This window comes from Solea solea, chromosome 18 (genome assembly GCF_958295425.1).
Source record: "Solea solea chromosome 18, fSolSol10.1, whole genome shotgun sequence".
In the NCBI taxonomy this organism is placed as follows: Eukaryota; Metazoa; Chordata; class Actinopteri; order Pleuronectiformes; family Soleidae; genus Solea; species Solea solea.
The window spans coordinates 16,076,420-16,094,791 of record NC_081151.1 but is presented as its reverse complement, the minus strand read 5'-3'; the positions used below and the strand labels follow the sequence as shown (position 1 = coordinate 16,094,791).

At 36.3% G+C, this 18,372-nt stretch overlaps 1 protein-coding gene across 1 annotated transcript; it reads left to right on the top strand.

Annotated features, from left to right (window-relative positions):
* Positions 1–875: 875 nt before the first annotated feature.
* LOC131444555 (immunoglobulin lambda-1 light chain-like) lies at positions 876–17,718 on the top strand. The gene is made up of 7 exons (XM_058614996.1): positions 876–927; positions 1,050–1,346; positions 12,462–12,527; positions 16,856–17,191; positions 17,275–17,298; positions 17,382–17,488; positions 17,579–17,718. Exons 1-7 carry the CDS (start codon positions 879–881, stop codon positions 17,594–17,596), a joined length of 897 nt encoding a protein of 298 aa, XP_058470979.1. The 5' UTR covers positions 876–878; the 3' UTR covers positions 17,597–17,718.
* The last annotated feature ends 654 nt before the right edge of the window (positions 17,719–18,372 follow it).

Below are 18,372 nucleotides of genomic sequence, written 5' to 3'. Positions count from 1 at the left end.
CTTCAGTGTGAGTGGAAACGGAGAGAAAACAGCTTATCTTCACATCCAAAACCTTTCACACCCTGAGGACAGCGGAGAATATTTTGGAGCAGCAAGCATACACAGCAATAAAGACGGTGACTATGTCGCACAAAAACCTCCAGAATGATGCAACAGATAACAGCAGCAAAGTCACATGACACTGCAACACAGCTGTGAGAAACAGTGTTGAGTACAATATGCACACCAAGCAGCCACTTTATTAGGTACACTAATTCAACTGTCTGTTAACATAAATCTAATAAGCCAATCATATGGCAGCAACTCAATGAATTTAGGCATGTTCACATGGTCAAGACAACTAGCTAAAGTTGCTGAGCAGAAAACTGAGCATCAGATTGAGCAAAATGAGGTGTATTAAGTTTAGGTTAAAGACACCAATTATTTGTGGTTTTAAACTTCTTTGTGGACAGACAACAACAAACACTTGTAAAACACAGAAAGATCTCACACAACTGAGATTGTACTCTATTACTAAACAGCTCAAGTAACTTGCAATAATCATTTATTACAGTATACATCTTACAGAAAGGCCATCTCTGAATGCACTACAGCAGAAGAGTACCAGTAGGTGTCCTGTGTACCTAATAAAATGGTCAGTGGGTGTATATTGATATTTTTCAATCCCAGTGTTACAAAAAAAAGCAGGAACAGTTGAATGAAACTAAGTTAACACTTGAAAATATAATATATCTGTATCTTGAGAAACTGAGTCAACCAATAGATGGAGACACAGCACATGGTTCAAACCTTCTGACAAGGAGGATGTGGTGATGAATTAACCGATACACAAGACTCAACTCCCTGCCTCTTAATTGTCCTCCCATCACTGTCTGACAATGTCTTTATCTACTCAGACGTTTGGTTTTCTCTTCATCTGTTTTTACTGTAAGATGTACTACTGTGTCACTAATTACAAGACAGTAATCATTTATATATTTTTTGGACTCTTGTATTGTTTTTGCTTTATCTGAATAAATTATAATTAACTAAATCTGCTTTCTCCACAGGTCAGGTGAGCGCTGTCACATTTCAACCATCTCCTCCTCAGATAGTGAAGGAGAAAACCGATGTCAGGATCAACTGCAGTCACAATGATAATAGCCTTCTGATAATGCTCTGGTATCAGCAACTACCGGACACTCTGTCTTTGACCCTCATTGGGTATGGATACGCACAAAGCCCCCCAGTCTATGAGGGATCATTTGAGAAACAATTCCAGATGACAAAAGAAGACATAACAACAGGGGCTCTAATCATTTCGAGTGTGAACACATCGCACACTGCTGTTTATTTCTGTGCTGCCAGTACACAGTGATGTGGTTTGATGTCACCTGTCACTAAAAACCTTGTTGTTATGGTAAAGAACCTATGAGGCAGGGAGGTGGGATTATAATCTCAAGAGTTTTGAACTGCTCCCCTGCCATTAGCAACAGAAAGAGTGATTTTAATTATGCCAAATTAAAAATGGGGTGATTCTTTATAGTCTTGGATATTGAGGTGTTTAAAGCACATATTCGAAATTGGAAAGCGCAATGCAAATGCAAAATGTTTTTATCAGACAGTTTTTCAGACTTTTGAGTAATTAATCCCAAACAAAGGCCTGTTGTTGCTTCATAAACTTTATAAGCAACACAAGGTGACATAAAAAAAACTCAGATGTAGTCAGTAGCATTTAGAAATATGGTGAGTAGGGGAATCACAGGGTACCTCAGGATACTATACACGATTCACGATACCAATAATATCACGATACAATGATTTTGTAATCATCTATATAATGAAAAACAATCATATAACGATAAACCACAATATCTGTTTCACTGAAGAAAACAAAATATCTGTGAAAAGATTTCTCGATTTATTCACAACATAGAGAACAAAGCAAAGGCTGGCAAGTGAAACTGGCAGGCACCTTCATTTATTACTTAAAATGTTGATATTTGCCCTGACATATCTATTATCGTATTGCAAGAGGAAGAACAACAATATAATTACAAAATCAATATTTTCACCCGTCACCAATATCACTCAGCCACAATTAAGTTCTGTGCATTTTTTTTTCTTTCTTTGTCCCTCTCTTGTGGTCACCACATATTTCATTTTTCAGAGATTTTTGTGCCAGATGCCCTTCCTGACGGCTCTAAAAGCGTTTTGCATCTGCGCAATATCATAGCGCATGATTTCCGAAAATATACTATATACTATACTGTACTACGTTGATATCAGCAGGAATTTTTAGATTATTTGTCTCTGTGCATGTCCTCACAAAGAGCGACACTGAACATAGGAGCTCAGCTTTGCAGCTGAGACACAATGATTATTAGACTAAAACATTGAAATATGACAATTCTGATTTGATCATGTACTCAAAACAACAGCAACATAACGAAGACAAGCTTGTTTACCGCCATCTATTTTTGTAAAATGCTGCCACACTGCCGATGTCTTTGACATGGATCTTAGAGGAGGACTGACTGTAGCTCAACATTAAATAAAACCACCGGACGTTTTGTAGTCTTTATCTTTGTCTTTATACTGAAAACACTGTGTTCTGTGGAACAGGGGTGCTCTGAAAACACCCCCATTAGCACTTGGTACATTCCACCAGATGAAATCACATTAACCATAGACTGTATGAAATTAACACAGCAAAAAGTCGAACCAGAATGTATCGACCGATTAATCGACCAGTCGACCGGGACTTTACAGCCTTAGCTGAGACAATATCGCCATACCGGTATATTATATATAATTTTTATGTTGCCTTGCGAATGCTATTTTATAAGGCCGACGGCTTCTCTCTGAATCTACAAGCCTAGTGCAGCCACGCATGCTACGCATCACAACAAACATTTGGACGAAAGCATGGCTAACAGTGCTGGTGGAGAGTGAGCAGTTGGTGGCTAAGAAAAAGAATAATGGCTCTGAGGTATTTCGGGTTTCAAATTACAGACGAAGAGTAAAGCGACGTGATATGCAAAACGTGCATGAAAAAGGTCACGACAAAAGGTGGAAACACTAAAAATCTCTTCAGCCACCTGCAGCAGAACCACCGACTGCTGTATGAAGAGAGTATGAAACTATGTGGTGCTGCTGTGGCCAAGGGCTCGCAGTCGCAGTCTGTCTCTCTCCCGAAGCAAAGCGTTGCAAGCTTCATTATTCAGTGTAGTGCCTTATGACTGTAAAAGTAAGAAGTGAAGCAATATATAACGAAGGCGGTGGCATACCACATTGCCAAGGACATGGTCACTATAGCTGTGGTCAAGAAAAGGGTTTCATCAATATGTTGAAAGCAATTGACCCACAGTACCAATTGCCTAGCCGTAATCATTTTGCCAGGGAGGTTCTACCCGAGATGTTTTTTTGTGAAAAAATTTAGCGGAAAGACTGGCAAAAGTGACGCATTTCAGGCTAACAACCGACATGTGGACTAGCCGCCGTATATGTGCTTAACCGTGCACTTTATTGAAGATTGGGAGATGAAAACAGCGTGCCTCCAAACGAGCTATTTTCCAGACAACCACACTGGTGAACACATTGCCGAGGCTCTACAACATGCCCTTGTTAGCTGGGGGCTGGAGGAAAAAGGGACTCGTAGCTATAACTACAGATAACGGGAGCAACATCATCAAGGCGGTGGAGCTGAATGAGTGGCTGAGGATGCAATGCTTTGGTCACCAACTTCATTTGGCTATTGGTAAGTGTCTCTACATTATTAAAGAAATTTTTTTTTCTTGTTTTTTAAAAAAAATATATTATTTGCAAGTTACACTCACATTATTTATAAACTACTTTGACTTTCCTTCATAGCAACCACCAGTTTTATTTACTTTAAATTGCCTTTGGGTTTTTAGAGGACTACTGGAATTGACTGAACAGCAGATCAACCATATTTATATTTTTAAGAAAGCACCCTGCTGATAAAGTTATGATTCTGATTCTCACAGGTCATGGGATTGATGACAGGCGCATCACAAGGGCCATTTCCCTGTGCAGAAAGATAGTCAGTGGCTTTTCCTATAGCTGACTGAGAAGGAGGGAGCTCTCTGAAGTCCAGCAACTCATCAGCTCATTACAGAATCTGCCACACGTTGGAGGTCAAGGCAGCTGATCGAAAGGATCCTGGAACAAGAGGGGGCTATCACCAAGGTCCTCTCCTCTGACAAAAAGACCAGGCACCCAGTCCTCACATGGCAGGGCACTGAGGTACTGGAGAAGGTCCAGAAGGCTCTAAAGCCCCTCCAGGAGTTCACGGATGCTTTGTCAAGGGAGGACTATGTGCCCTTTCCTATGTCAGACCTGTCCTTCATCTTTTCAGCAGGAGTACCCTGGCAGTGGAGGAAGGTGACAGTGAGCTGTGCAGGTCAATAGCCCAACATTGAGGCCTGCACAACTGTGTACACTTATTATGCAGAGGTATGCCTGCCTATTACATCAGAATATAGGCTTATGTAGGCCTGTGGTTTATTATATTTCTGTTTTCTATGTAATACTGTGAAGCTGTAGGCCTGTTTTGGGTCAGCCTGTTTTCGTTTACATTTTTTGTTATTTGCACAATTATGCCTATAAGTGTAGGCTATTTGCACTATAGATTTTATTTTTTTACATAATACTTAAAATGTTTCAAACAGGCAACACTATTGTTTATATATGTTGTTATATGCTGTGCTTTGTTGAACAAAAAAAACAAAACCAAACCTAAATAAATGGTTGATGGTGAGTACTTGTGGCGTGGAGTTAAAACTACACAATTTACCCGTTTTGTCAAAATATTGTTATAATATCATATATTGCCATTTGAACAAATAATATCGAGATATGAGTTTTGGTCCATATCGCCCAGCACTGTACACACTTTTGATTATCACACATGGTCAAGATTAAAAAGAAACTTCAGCAAATGTTTAAAACACAGCTTCAGAATGGTACAACTATTTCACTTATACTGGTCAGATGTGGCCATGATGTGAAAAAGAAAACCAAGTCTATATTATTTTGTGTTTTCTCCAGTGAAGGAGCAGAGGGCAGCAAAATCAAATTATTGTTGTTTAAACAACTGTAAATCTTCACCCTGGGAGCATGAAAGCCCTCTCTTCAAATGATAGGCATAACAAAAACAACCAAATTAAAAACATAACATTTTAATACAAGCAGTTACTTATTATGTTGATAAAATATGACTGAAACGTATTTTCAAGAAAAGTAAATCCAGAGTAAATCAACAGCAGCCCTGACTAGTTTGACCAGTAATCATCAATCACTGACCAGGCTGTGACAAGGCGTATTTTATCTTTTTATACTACAACATTGGTGACCTGCCATGGCAAAACCAGGAACAAGAGGGACATTTTGTGTTATTTACAGATGGACACATGGAAATCTGAATATTTGAAGAACTACTCAAACTGCTTTAGGGAGAATTTTTGCCTCAAAGATTTACAACCTTCTGGGAGCCAAGAGATAATAACCTCTTAACATTTGAAATGAAATAACTTGAAAAATATATAGGAAGGGGGGTGGCTTATTATGTTATCATTTCTTGTCCTTACACTAATGTAGTCATATTTCCATCATCTGTTTTTATTGTTGTTTCTTTTCTTTTTGAAATAGCAGTTTGCAGTGCAGTTGCAGTAAATACAGTTTCATCGTTGCATAGTCCATTTTAGTCAGGAGACTACTTTTAGTTGTAATATTTAATTTTAAAATTTTATATCCTGGCCATGCATACATTAATCGTTGCATTTCTCGGTTTCAAAGATGGCAGGCCCCTACCCCCGTTCTGAAGGCCTCAAAATCTGCCACCAACGGCTACAACACACAATCATAACCCCACAATACCCCATACCCCAACCAAACAGTTGCTGAATGTGCTAACTCTCAGCTAGTTGCTAAATCATTAGCATCACAGTCAATACTTCATACACACAGCTGTGTCATTCACACACTATTCAAGCACAGCAGTTTGGTAGCTGATAATATGCTCATCTGATCAAACACAAGTTTTGATGTGTGTAACCTTTGCATTTCAAAACAACAATACTAAGCTAGCCAGAGCCGGGACGAGGCATAAGCAAACTAAGCTGCTGCTTGGGGGCCCCCTGGCGATAGGGTGTGGGAGGACAAATATTTTATAATTTGAAAGAAAATCATAATTAATCATATATTTAAGTTGCAAGTCCAGTATCACCACACACAGTGTTTCACAATATGAAATTTCAAATTAAAAGTAGGCCATGTGATTTGACTCATTACATTACATGTCATTTAGCAGACGCTTTTATCCAAAGCGACTTACAATAAATGCATAATATATGGGTACAAACAAGAGCTAGAAGTAAGTTAAATGCAAAAAACAAGAGTGACACTGGTTTGGCGTAAATACCACAGCTATAATATAGGTGCATTTCAGATAGTGGGAGGGCCCCCCAAATCAAATTCAGTTTGGGGCCCCATAAATGCTTGGGCCGGCCCTGGAGCTAATTATAACCACATAACGCTCTGAAACGTACAGTGGCTTAATAAAAGACACTGTCTGTCCACATTTTTTTAATCCCTGTATGTGACTTTGAATAAACATTGACATAACGTAGATTAACGACGTTAATGAAAACTCACCCCATAAGAAGATAGAAGGTTCGGGGTGCTGTCGGGTTGCTGGCGTCATGTCATCGTCTCAGAACGAACTACTTTGTCTTATCACGCTGCTCAAGGTGTCCAGTTATTCTCATGTCCTGCTCTCTTTCGGTCGCTAAATAGTCCATTCGTTTGTTTTCCATAAACTCTAGAGAATGTTTGTAACGATAAATGTCTGCTAACTTTTATGCTAACTCTTTAGCATAACGTCCGCTAGCTTAAATGCTAACGAGTTAGCATAGAGTCCACTCGCATAGCAGAAGTGATATCGGCGTCGGCATGACCAGAAGCCTCTGTCTTCGTTAAGAAGTACAGCCACGAGTTAGTTCTTCTGCGTTTCCTTCTTCTTGTCTTTTCTTGTCCATCTTTATTCCACGGTAAACACATACAGCTTCTGGAAGCACAGTGCAACAGCCTTGCGCAGCGGCTGCGGCTGCATATTAAGTAGCCATGTGTTTCCTATGTGACTAGCAGCTGATTGGCCGAAAAAACAAGAAAAGCACTGGAATGTGACGTCACCATTCACAGCGATCAGACAGTCCTAATTCAAATTCAACGTTTATGGTTTTAAGACCCACAATACTGTCACATTTTTATTATGTTATGTTAAAATACGTTCTAATGTTAAAAGTAGATGTAGTATTTGGTGTGAGAAAGGTTCTTACCTTGGTCAGCGAGGACGAAAAGTGGCCATGACTATCCTACATTGAAGTAAAAAAAAAAAAAAAAACACATACACTCACAGGCCACTTTATTAGATTCACCTGTACATATGCTGAAGAAACTGAAAGCGTTATTTACATTAAATGTAGAGCTGAAACAATTAATCGATTATTAATTGATTACTAAATGAATCGACAACTATTTTGATAATCGATTCATTGGTTTGAAGCTTTTTTCATTATTAAAACAAGATTTCTGATTGTTTAAGCTTCTTAAATGTGAGTATTTTCTTCATTTCTTTCCTCTGGATAATAAAGAAATCATAAAAGTGAATCATTTTGGTTTGTGGACAAAACAAGACATTTTAGAACATCATCATTTCCAGGTTTGACTAACACCGATCAACATTTTTTAAAGTTTTCTGATATGTTAAGGACCAAACGATTAATCGAGAAAATAATCGACAGATTAATCGATTATGAAAATAATCGTTAGTTGCAGCTCTATTTAAATGTATAATATGTATTTGGTTGTTGTTAGTGTGTTTGTCATATCGAAAGTTTGTTGTTATTATGGTATTTTATTTTATTTCAGTCCCTTTCATTTTTGGGCCCTCTTTTATGGAATTAGATTTGTGTCAATATTTTCAAACAGCACTTTTTAAGAAGACAAAAATATATCGATTTAATCATTCAAAAAAATTTTATTTTATTGTTTACACTTGTTCTTTGCACCGTGGTTTTTTGTTTGTGGGCGGGCCTTAGGAAGCCTGCTGATTGGCTGGAGTTTTGGAGTGACTCTTTCCATGTTGACATCCGACAAAATAATTGTAAGTATCGAATGCATATAATCCGACAAACGTTACATATTTACAATTATTTTGTCAGATGTTGACGGGGAAAACTTGGGGAACGAGTTCCAGACTGACAGCGACTCCAAGCCTGTGACGACTTCCGGTCAATTGAGCTGTCCTTCCAAAACTCCAGCCAATCAGCAGACAGCTTCTTAAGGCCTGCCCACAAACAAAAAACAGCAACGCAAATAACAAATCACAGAGCACAAAGAACAAGTGTAACAATAAAATACAATATTTTTGAATGATAAAATCAATATTTGTTTTGCTTCTTAAAAAGTGTTGTTTGATTCCTGAGAAGTATTCACACAAATCTAATCCCATACTCCTTTCACTCAATTAAATGTTAAAATATGCACTTACAGCAGGATGATTTCAACAAATTATCCACTGAAGTAAAAACAATAATAATGATTTACATGAAAATAGGAAATATTGAACATTGCTGCATCACCACAAAGAGCAGATCAGCTCAGATAAACATGCAGGTGTTGTTAACATGGTAAATATAATTTCCCCCGAACGCTCTCTCATCTGTTTCATATGCTCTTGCCAAGTATGGCGTCTGCTATTTTATTTCATTTTAATTTTATTTCAGTGTGCAGCAGCCAGATAACAATTCGCATAAAAGTATAAGAGGTTATCAGACACTGACCTCTGCAGGGTTCATGGGGGATTGCACTGCATACACAAATCATCTTCTGATTTGGGGAAAATCAGGATCATTATATGAGTTATGAAAATATTTTAAAGTAGCAAAGAAGTAGCCTGAATGATTCATACTGTACATATAACAGAAGTCATAACCTCATAAAAATACTTATCATGCTTCACAATTAAACACATATTTTTACTTTAAATGTACACGGATATGAAGCTAGAGAGTGAAATATGTTAGAATAAAAATTTTAATTCAGTATGTTTCAATTTATAGGGACATCGAATACACTAATATCACACAGTATTGATAGTGTAAGCTATAATATAGTATAAGATTATTATATGTGCAATAATAAGTTTAATTCCTTAAAACTTCATTAAAGTTCATGTTCTTTATATTTATTTGTGCGTACTGCGCCTTCTACTCCACTATCATTATTTTTACACTCTTTGAGACTTCTATTATAACTTATGTAATAGTATAATCAGTCTATTAACCTACATTATTAAAGTAGAAAACATATAATTATATTATGATGTATTATATTAGACATGTTGTGATCTGGCACAATACAATATATTATGACATGATATGATGTTTATTAGGTTTATTTTTTATAATCGATTAATCGGTCAATTTGTTTCTCAATTATTGGATTAGTTGTTTGTACCATAAAAGTGTTACTCTCTGTTTCCCAACCCTCAAAATAACGATTTCAAATAATTATTCTGTTTCAATCATTTCTTTGTTACACGGAGCAAAGAATACAGAACATAATTCATATTTAAGAAGCTGAAAAATCAAAGAGTTTGTTTTAAATGTTAAATGAGTCGAGAAATATCTTCATTCTTTTTTCTGTTACGTGCCCACCAGCGACACCTGGTCCTGTTAGCGTAACTGTTAGTAAAGATGGCGGACACTGTTTACATTCTGAGAATGAGGTCCTGTCCCTCTGCGAGTGGGTCTAATAAGTGCGGAATTAGCGTTGCAAATTGGTGACATATTCCTTTAAGAAAAACACAAAAAAATCAATGATCAAATTAGTTAACGATTCATTTAATAAGTGATTATAATTAATTTTGAATTGTTGCAGCCCAAATTATAATATAATATAATATAATATAATATAATATAATATAATATAATATAATATAATATAATATAATATAATATAATATAATATAATATAATATAATATAATATTATATTATACTGTATAATATAATATAACATAACGTGACGTGACATGATATAATCTAATGTAATGTAATATAAGATAATATAATACAATATGACATGACATAATATAACATAATATAATGTAATGTGATATAATATAATGTAATGTAAAATATGTAAAATAATGTAAAAGGAATTATTTTATAATATAATATGACATGACATAATATAACATAACATAATGTAATGTGATATAATATAATGTAATGTAAAATATGTAAATTAATGTAAAAGGAATTATTTTATAATATAACATGACATGACATGACATGACATAATATAACATAACATAATATAACATAACATAACATAACGTAATATAATATAATATAATATAATATAATATAATATAATACAATACAATACAATACAATACAATACAAAATAATATAATATAATATAATATAATATAATATAATATAATATAATATAATATAATATAATATAATATAATATAATATAATATAATATAACATAATATAATATAATATAATACAAAATAATATAATATAATATAATATTTTATTAAATTTTATTAAAAGAAACGTGAAAAACACAAATGTTGCTGCTAATGTTGAGATATTGAGCTGAGCAGAAAACACTGTGAACTCTGCTTTTCCTGCTTACTTTGGCCAAGGAACCAAACTGACAGTTTTGGGTGAGTGTGAGCTTTTAAAGTTTCATATCATTAAAACAAACTTTAGATATAGAAATGTTGGTTTGAATGTGGAGAAAAAAAAGTGAAATCTGACACCGAGCAAGCTTACGTAGGGAAAAGGAATCAGTTTTAGGTCAATATTACAGTATATTACAGTATATTAATCACTGGCACTTTAATTTAGAGACTTGGTATAAACAAAAAAATTGATACAAATGTCCTAAAAATGATTTTGGTAAAGACAGACTGGAGAGTTTGATGCTCAGTCAGTTTACACTGTAAAATATGTAAAATAATGTAAAAGGAATTATTTTTCCCCTCCCCTGCGAGGGGAAAAATAAGGCCAGTGATGTCACTTCCTCTGAGCGGCCACGAAAAAAAAAAAAAAAAAAACACAAAAACAAAACTATTTTGCTCTTTTCCTTCCCCTCAGTTGTTTCTTTTCTTAGCTGCTGCAGAAATAGCAGCAGACGTGTGTGTGTGTGTGTGTGTGTGTGTGTGTGTGTGTGTGTGTGCAGGGCGCTGCAGTGCCACCTGCACACAGATGGAGGCTGAGATACGCACCATGACAAAAACACTGCAGGTTTTTGTGTGATGCTTTTTCACCGTGGGGACAGGGGGCACAGTGATATATTCCCATAGAGCCGCTGTACAAAAACCTCCTCCCATTCACACACACACACTGTACACACTTAGAGAACACAGCAGAGTAGAAAACATCAATAATCTGAAGGTCTACTCTGATATTTAAAGATAAAAACACATTATGCAGTGAATATTTCTGATTTTAAACAATAAATAAACTTTTAACATTCACAGCTTTTTGATTTCTACCCAAACTCAGCGTCACACAAAGTGGACGTGATGTGAGCTGGTGCTGCAGGATTAAATCTTCATCCTCCTGGATTATTAGACCACGTGTGACACTGGAACTGAAGCTTACTTCACAGTTTTGGGTAAGTCTCATTTTATTAAACACAGGATGTGAAGGACAAAGTGAAATATTGAGCTGAGCAGAAAACACTGTGAACTACGGTAACCCTGCTTACTTTGGCCAAGGAACCAAACTGACTGTTTTAGGTAAATATTTCCAATTATTTCTGATTTATTCATGAAAATCACTTTCACTTTAGAGTGTGAAAAAAAGACAGACTCCCAAGTTTGATGCTCAGTGTTTTTGCACTGTGACAATAACAACGAGGCTTACTTTGGAGGAGGAACTAAACTGACCGTTTTAGGTGAGTCCGGGCTTCCACGGCCTCAATAATATGTTTAATATAAGCGTGAAAAATCCAAAAATGCTGGTGTTAATGTGAAGAAAAGAACCGAGTGTGAAAAAAATCTGAAATATTGAGCTGAGCAGAAAACACTGTGACCAACACTCAGCCTGCTTACTTTGGCCAAGGAACCAAACTCACTGTTTTAGGTAAATATTACGCTCTATTCATTACTGTCACTTTGATTAAGAGTCTGTTTATTCAGAAGAAAATGATAATAAATAGTTTACCAAATATAGTTTCTGGTAAAGATGGACTGTTCAGTGTGCCAGAGAATCTGAAGTTTACGTTGGAGAAGGAAGTAAACTCACAGTTCTGGGCGAGTGGGAGCTTTTACAGCTTTAAATCATACTCGCGAAAAAAACGAAATGTCGAATGTGTGAATGTGAAGGAAACGCTAAAACACGAGAAAGAAATCGGAGATATTGAGCTGAGGCGAAAACACTGTGACCAACAATTATCCGGCTTACTTTGGCCAAGGAACCAAAGTGACAGTGTTAGGTAAATATGCATTTTATTACTACATCTGAATTACTGTCACCTTGATTTAGAGACGATGTATATTCAGGAAAAAAAATGATTAAATATACCAAAAAAAGAAAGAAATCGGAGATATTGAGCTGAGCCGAAAACACTGTGAACACCAATGATCCGGCTTACTTTGGCCAAGGAACCAAAGTGACAGTGTTAGGTAAATATGCATTTTATTACTACATCTGAATTACTGTCACCTTGATTTAGAGATGAAAGAGAGAGAGAAAAATGATTAAATACACCAAAAAAAGAAAGAAATCGGAGATATAGACGTGAGCAGAAAACACTGTGACCAACACTTATCCTGCTTACTTTGGAGAAGGAACCAAACTGACAGTGTTAGGTAAATATGCATTTTATTACTACATCTGAATTACTGTCACATTGATTTAGAGACGATGTATATTCAGGAAAAAAAAAAAGATTCAATATACCAAAAAAAGAAAGAAATCGGAGATATAGACGTGAGCAGAAAACACTGTGACCAGCTCTTTTCCTGCTTACTTTGGAGAAGGAACTAAACTGACAGTTTTAGGTGAGTCTGAGCTTTTACAGCCTCATTTATTTAAAAGAAACGTGAAAAACACAAATGTTGCTGCTAATGTTGAGATATTGAGCTGAGCAGAAAACACTGTGAACTCTGCTTTTCCTGCTTACTTTGGCCAAGGAACCAAACTGACAGTTTTGGGTGAGTGTGAGCTTTTAAAGTTTCATATCATTAAAACAAACATTAAATACAGAAATGTTGGCGTGAATGTAGAGAAAAAAAGTGAAATCTGACACAGAGCAAGCTTACGTAGGGAAAGGGAATCAGTTTAAGGTCAATATTACAGTATATTACAGTATATTAATCACTGTCACTTTAATTTAGACTTGGTTTAAACAAAAAAATGGATGCAAATGTCCTAAAAATGATTTTTGGTAAAGACAGACTGGAGAGTTTGATGCTCAGTCAGTTTACACTGTGACACTGCCAACGAAGCGTACTTTGGAAAAGGAACCAAACTGACGGTTTTAGGTAAATATTACTGTACATTCTCATGTCGCATTGTTTTAGAGTCACAGTATAAACAATACACAAGCTCCGCTTCATTCAATCTTTAGAAAATATTTAGAAAATAGAAACGTCGGTGTGAAGGCGGAGGAAAAACCTGAGATATAAAAAAAAACTGAGATATTGAGCTGAGCAGAAAACACTGTGAACTACGATCCTGCGTACTTTGGAAAAGGAACCAAACTGACAGTTTTAGGTAATTATTTCCATTTATTACTGTGCATTACGTTGATTTAGAGTCCGCGTGTGTGTGTGTTCCGAAATGTTGATAAAAGCGTAATGAAGAGAGAACAAACACAAGGGAAGTGAATGCTTTAGTTTGAGGCTCAGCACGTTTGCACTGTGACAATCGTGACCCAGCTTACTTTGGAAAAGGAACTAAAGTGACGGTTTTGGGTGAGTCAACAAATAGGAGTAAATGTAATCAGAGTTTTTTGTTTGTTTGTTTGTCTAAAATAAGTCAAATTGGGCATCTTAAGTGACCAAAAATAGCACATTTGCTGCATAAATGCTGTAAATTTTGGGATTTAGTGCGACATGAATTCCACGTTTCACTAAAAGTGCCATTTAAAATAGAATGAATTCAGTTTAAAAGCAGGTAAAAGAAAACACAGAAAACACAACGTGGTGTTTTTTTGGAGTGCGAGTCAAATCCACTGTGACTCTGGTGGTTATGAAGCTCACTTCGGCGGAGGAACAAAATTAACCGTTTTAGGTAAGAAACAATAAAACATGTTGTCTATTCCCAGTAAGACACGAGTCTGTAAGAAGAGAATATTAATATTAAGTGGATGTTTTTAAAAAAAAAAGAAACAGCAGCTTTGTGAGTTCTTTAGAGTTTGGGTTAGACTCGGAGTTTTAGGTCACTGACGTCAAACACTGTGTCAGTACGAAGCTTATTTCAGCGCTGGAACAAAACTGACTGTTTTAGGTGAGTTGAAACTAAATGGAACAGTGTTTGACAGACTTGTTTTGCAGGAAATCATCAGAAAAGAAGAAGTCGGTGTTGGTTTTAACAAAAGGTTCAAAGTTCCAGACACTGTACATTCTCTGTTCTAACAGTTTTAAGTCAGAAAACCGTCTTTTTAGTTCACATTATATGTGATGTGGATGGAGTTTGGTGGTTTAATGATGAGGAAGTGAGAGAAAAAAAAAACGCCAGAAAACGAGAGGCAACAGGACGAGGTTTTGTTCCAGTTGCAAGTCTCTGTGCTCGTACAACGAAGCTTACTTTGGAGCTGGAACCAAACTCACGGTTTTAGGTAAGAAATAACCTCACTGAGCGTTATAGCCACGTATAGAGAAAACACTTGTTGTTCTTGTTTATTGGGATTTAATTGTGAAGAAAATGCACCGACGTGAAGAGAAATGTAAGAATTCAGTTTAGAAAAGAAACAAAAAAAGAAGCTTTGTTTGTGTTTCCGCTGGAGAAAAGCATCCGGCAATAAAATTTGGCTTAAGGCCCAGAATATGACAGTCAACGTGAGTTCTTATCAGCTCGTGGAATACTGTGAATTACCAGTCAGAGGCTTACTTTGGAGCTGGGACTAAACTCACTGTTTTAGGTAAGAAATAACCTCACTGAGCCCAAACTCAGCTCATGTTCATGTCAGCGTTATAGCCACGTGTTGAGAAAACCCTTGTTGTTCTTGTTTATTGGGATTTAATTGTGACGAAAATGCACCGACGTGAAGAGAAATGGAAGAATTCAGTTTATTTCATGTATTTTTATTGGGCATTTCTAATACAAACAAACAAACAAACATAATTACAGAACAAGTAAACAGACAACAGAAACAGAACATAACAGGTTGACAAAATTAAAGAATTCAGTTTGGAAAAGAAATGAAAAAAGAAGCTTTGTCTGTGTTTCCGCTGAAGAATAAAACATTTGGCTTAAGGCCCAGAATATGACAGTCAACGTGAGTTCTTATCAGCTCGTGGAATACTGTGAGTTTCCAGTCAGAGGCTTATTTTGGAGCTGGGACTAAACTCACTGTTTTAGGTAAGAAAAACTCTCATTTTACAACATTAGAGTCACGATTTCAAATAATGAGGATTGGGAACAAAATGAAGCAAAAGTATTTAGAACGTTTGTGAGTTCTTAACCGCTTAAATACTGTGAGTTTCCAGTCAGAACTCAACTCACTGTTTTAGGTAAGACGAGTAAAAGACTTTCAAAGTTACAGTAAATATCACATTTTATAGTCTGGTAAAAGAGAACAGAGTCGGTCTAAAGCTTAGCGAGACAATGCGCTTTTCCTGTAGCCTTGTATCAGCGTGAACAACTTCAACCCAGCTTACTTTGGCGGTGGCACCAAACTGACAGTGTTGGGTAAGAAAACATGTTCTAAACTTCATTTTCTCACCTTAACTTCACCTAATTGTGCAAAAGTGTTGTTAATTATAAGAAAACAGGACGTTCAGATACAGAACATGTGTCAATGTGTAAAAAAACAAACAAATTTCAGGCGTAAAAAAAGTGTTTAATGAAGAATAATTCCATTATTATTGATAAGTAGTAGAGAAATAGGAGTTTGTTGACTGAGTCAACAATGTGCTCTGGATCGTATCCGGCTTATTTTGGCGAGGGAACCAGACTAACTGTTCTTGGTAAGATTGTGACATTTATTTTTAAAAAAACAACAATAACAGACATTTATGTGCAGATTGTGTAAAATGGAACGGGGAGTGTGTGGTTTGTGTGACCTGTAAAAAAAAAAGAAAAGAAGAAGCTTGTTGGTCTCGAGACGTGTCCTCATGCCACTTTGTTTATTAATGATTCATAAACGGTTTATAACGAGGTGCTTAATCTAAGATAAAATGGTGGATTAGTGATTTTCTCCTATAGATCTTCTCAGCCTCTGTTTATACTTTTACAGTTTATAATTATATGAATAAATATATGAATAGTAGTAATAAATTGTGTTGTTTATGAATGAGTTAATAAGTCCTTGCTGACTTTGAAGCTCCTTAAATGTGAATCTTTTTCCGGTTCCTTTGCTCCATGTAACATAGTCGTCGTCGTTTTAGTTTGTGGACAAAACATAAGACGTTTGAGAACATCAACATTTCAAAGTTGGACATTTTCTATCACGGATACATGATGCTGCAGATTTAAAAACAACAACACTTAAATTAAGATCAAATTGTAGGTGAAGGGATGATTTTTGCCTCTTTGCTGTCATCATGTGTGTGGTAAATGTTATGATTTGGTCTTTCTATCGCGTTTGTTTTGCAGAGCATGACGTCAAAGAACCAACGGTGGAAGTGTTTCGGCCGTCGTCGAAACAGTGTCTGCACCTGAAGTCTGAAGAAAAGGAGAAGACTTTACTTTGTGTGGCCAGTGAATTCTACCCAGACCACGTCAGCGTGTCCTGGAAGTCTGACGGGGTGACGGTCACCGCAGGGGTCGCGACTGACAGCTTTGCCGCGCGGGACGGCGAGTACTACAAGATCAGCAGCAGACTGAGAGTCAAAGCCGAAGACTGGTACGGGCAGGAATACGAGTGTATTGTCACATTCTTCAATGGGACAAACTATAACATTCATACAGAGAACATCGTTGGTGAAGAAGGTATGTGCATAATCTAAACCTGATCTGGACACACATGTAAACAATCATCTGTTCTTATATCACATTTCTTATTTTTCTTCCAGCTCCAACAGACTTCCATATCAGAGGTGAATATTTGATTGTGTGCTTCTGTTCATGATGATTTTCCCTCGCTTTGAATCACGATTGTGTCTCATGTGAACGTTAACAGAAAAATACCTGAGGGCCACACAGACAGCCAAACTCTCCTACGCTGTGTTCATCATCAAGAGCAGCATCTACGGAGCCTTTGTGGCGTTTCTGGTCTGGAAACTTAAGGTTTGTCCAAACACAGCCTTTTAGAAAAATCAGTCCATGAAAGAGTTCACGACTAATGAAGACACGGTGTCTCCTCTGTGATTGTTTCAGGGTTCAAGTGGAAAATAGAACGGCTGAGAGACGAGCAGACGACAACGAACTACTGCCGCTTAACATTTCCACTCGTATATAAGTGGGATATTTAAATTCCGCTCACGTTTCTTTCCGCTTCTTCCTGTTACATACTCCGCAAATAAAGCAAATGTGTTTTCCTTCTCAATAAAAGTGTTTCAGATCTGATCAGATTTTGTCCCTTTTTCTTCACATCACACATCTTCATGAACCTGAACTTCAACCATGTTACATTTAAATTGCAGCCCAATCCGTAATCTGGATTAGATCGGGGTGAAATCTAATCTGATGGTAAATGAGTGTGACCGTTATTTGTAACAGATATGACTTTTATTTTTTTTTAGTAGATTCTCACCACACTTAGCTTTTCTATTGGAAGATTATGTGAGGTTATGTGACTACATTTGTATTATGTACAATGGCACCAATGCTAAATCAATTTATTCTTTTAAATCGAGCCTTAAAACCTACCTAAAATAAAATTATTATGAGACATAACTGCAACTTTTAGTTTCTTTTCATTTCTTTTTCCTCCCCTCTTTCTTTTGCCTCTTTATTTAAATGTTTTTATAGTGTTTTATGTCTTTAATGCTGCTGCAGCTGTAATTTTTTCACACATATATATAAATAGGAATAAACTTGCGTTGCCAAGTCTACAGCTGTTCCGAGACAGTTGTTCTCTTGGGGAAAGTTGTAGTTTTTAATTAGTAGATGTAGTTTTTAAATCCCCTCTGTCTCTTTTTTATCCAATGTGTTTGGTTTCCTGAGAAAAA

Bases quoted from the DNA above. Each gene is read 5' to 3' on its own strand.
- LOC131444555 (XM_058614996.1), top strand. From the start codon at position 879: ATGTCTTTATCTACTCAGACGTTTGGTTTTCTCTTCATCTGTTTTTAC. The intron at 1,347-12,461 runs GTACACAGTGAT...TATTGAGCTGAG, and splicing joins TGTTTATTTCTGTGCTGCCA to GCGAAAACACTGTGACCAAC. The intron at 12,528-16,855 runs GTAAATATGCAT...TTTGTTTTGCAG, and splicing joins AACCAAAGTGACAGTGTTAG to AGCATGACGTCAAAGAACCA.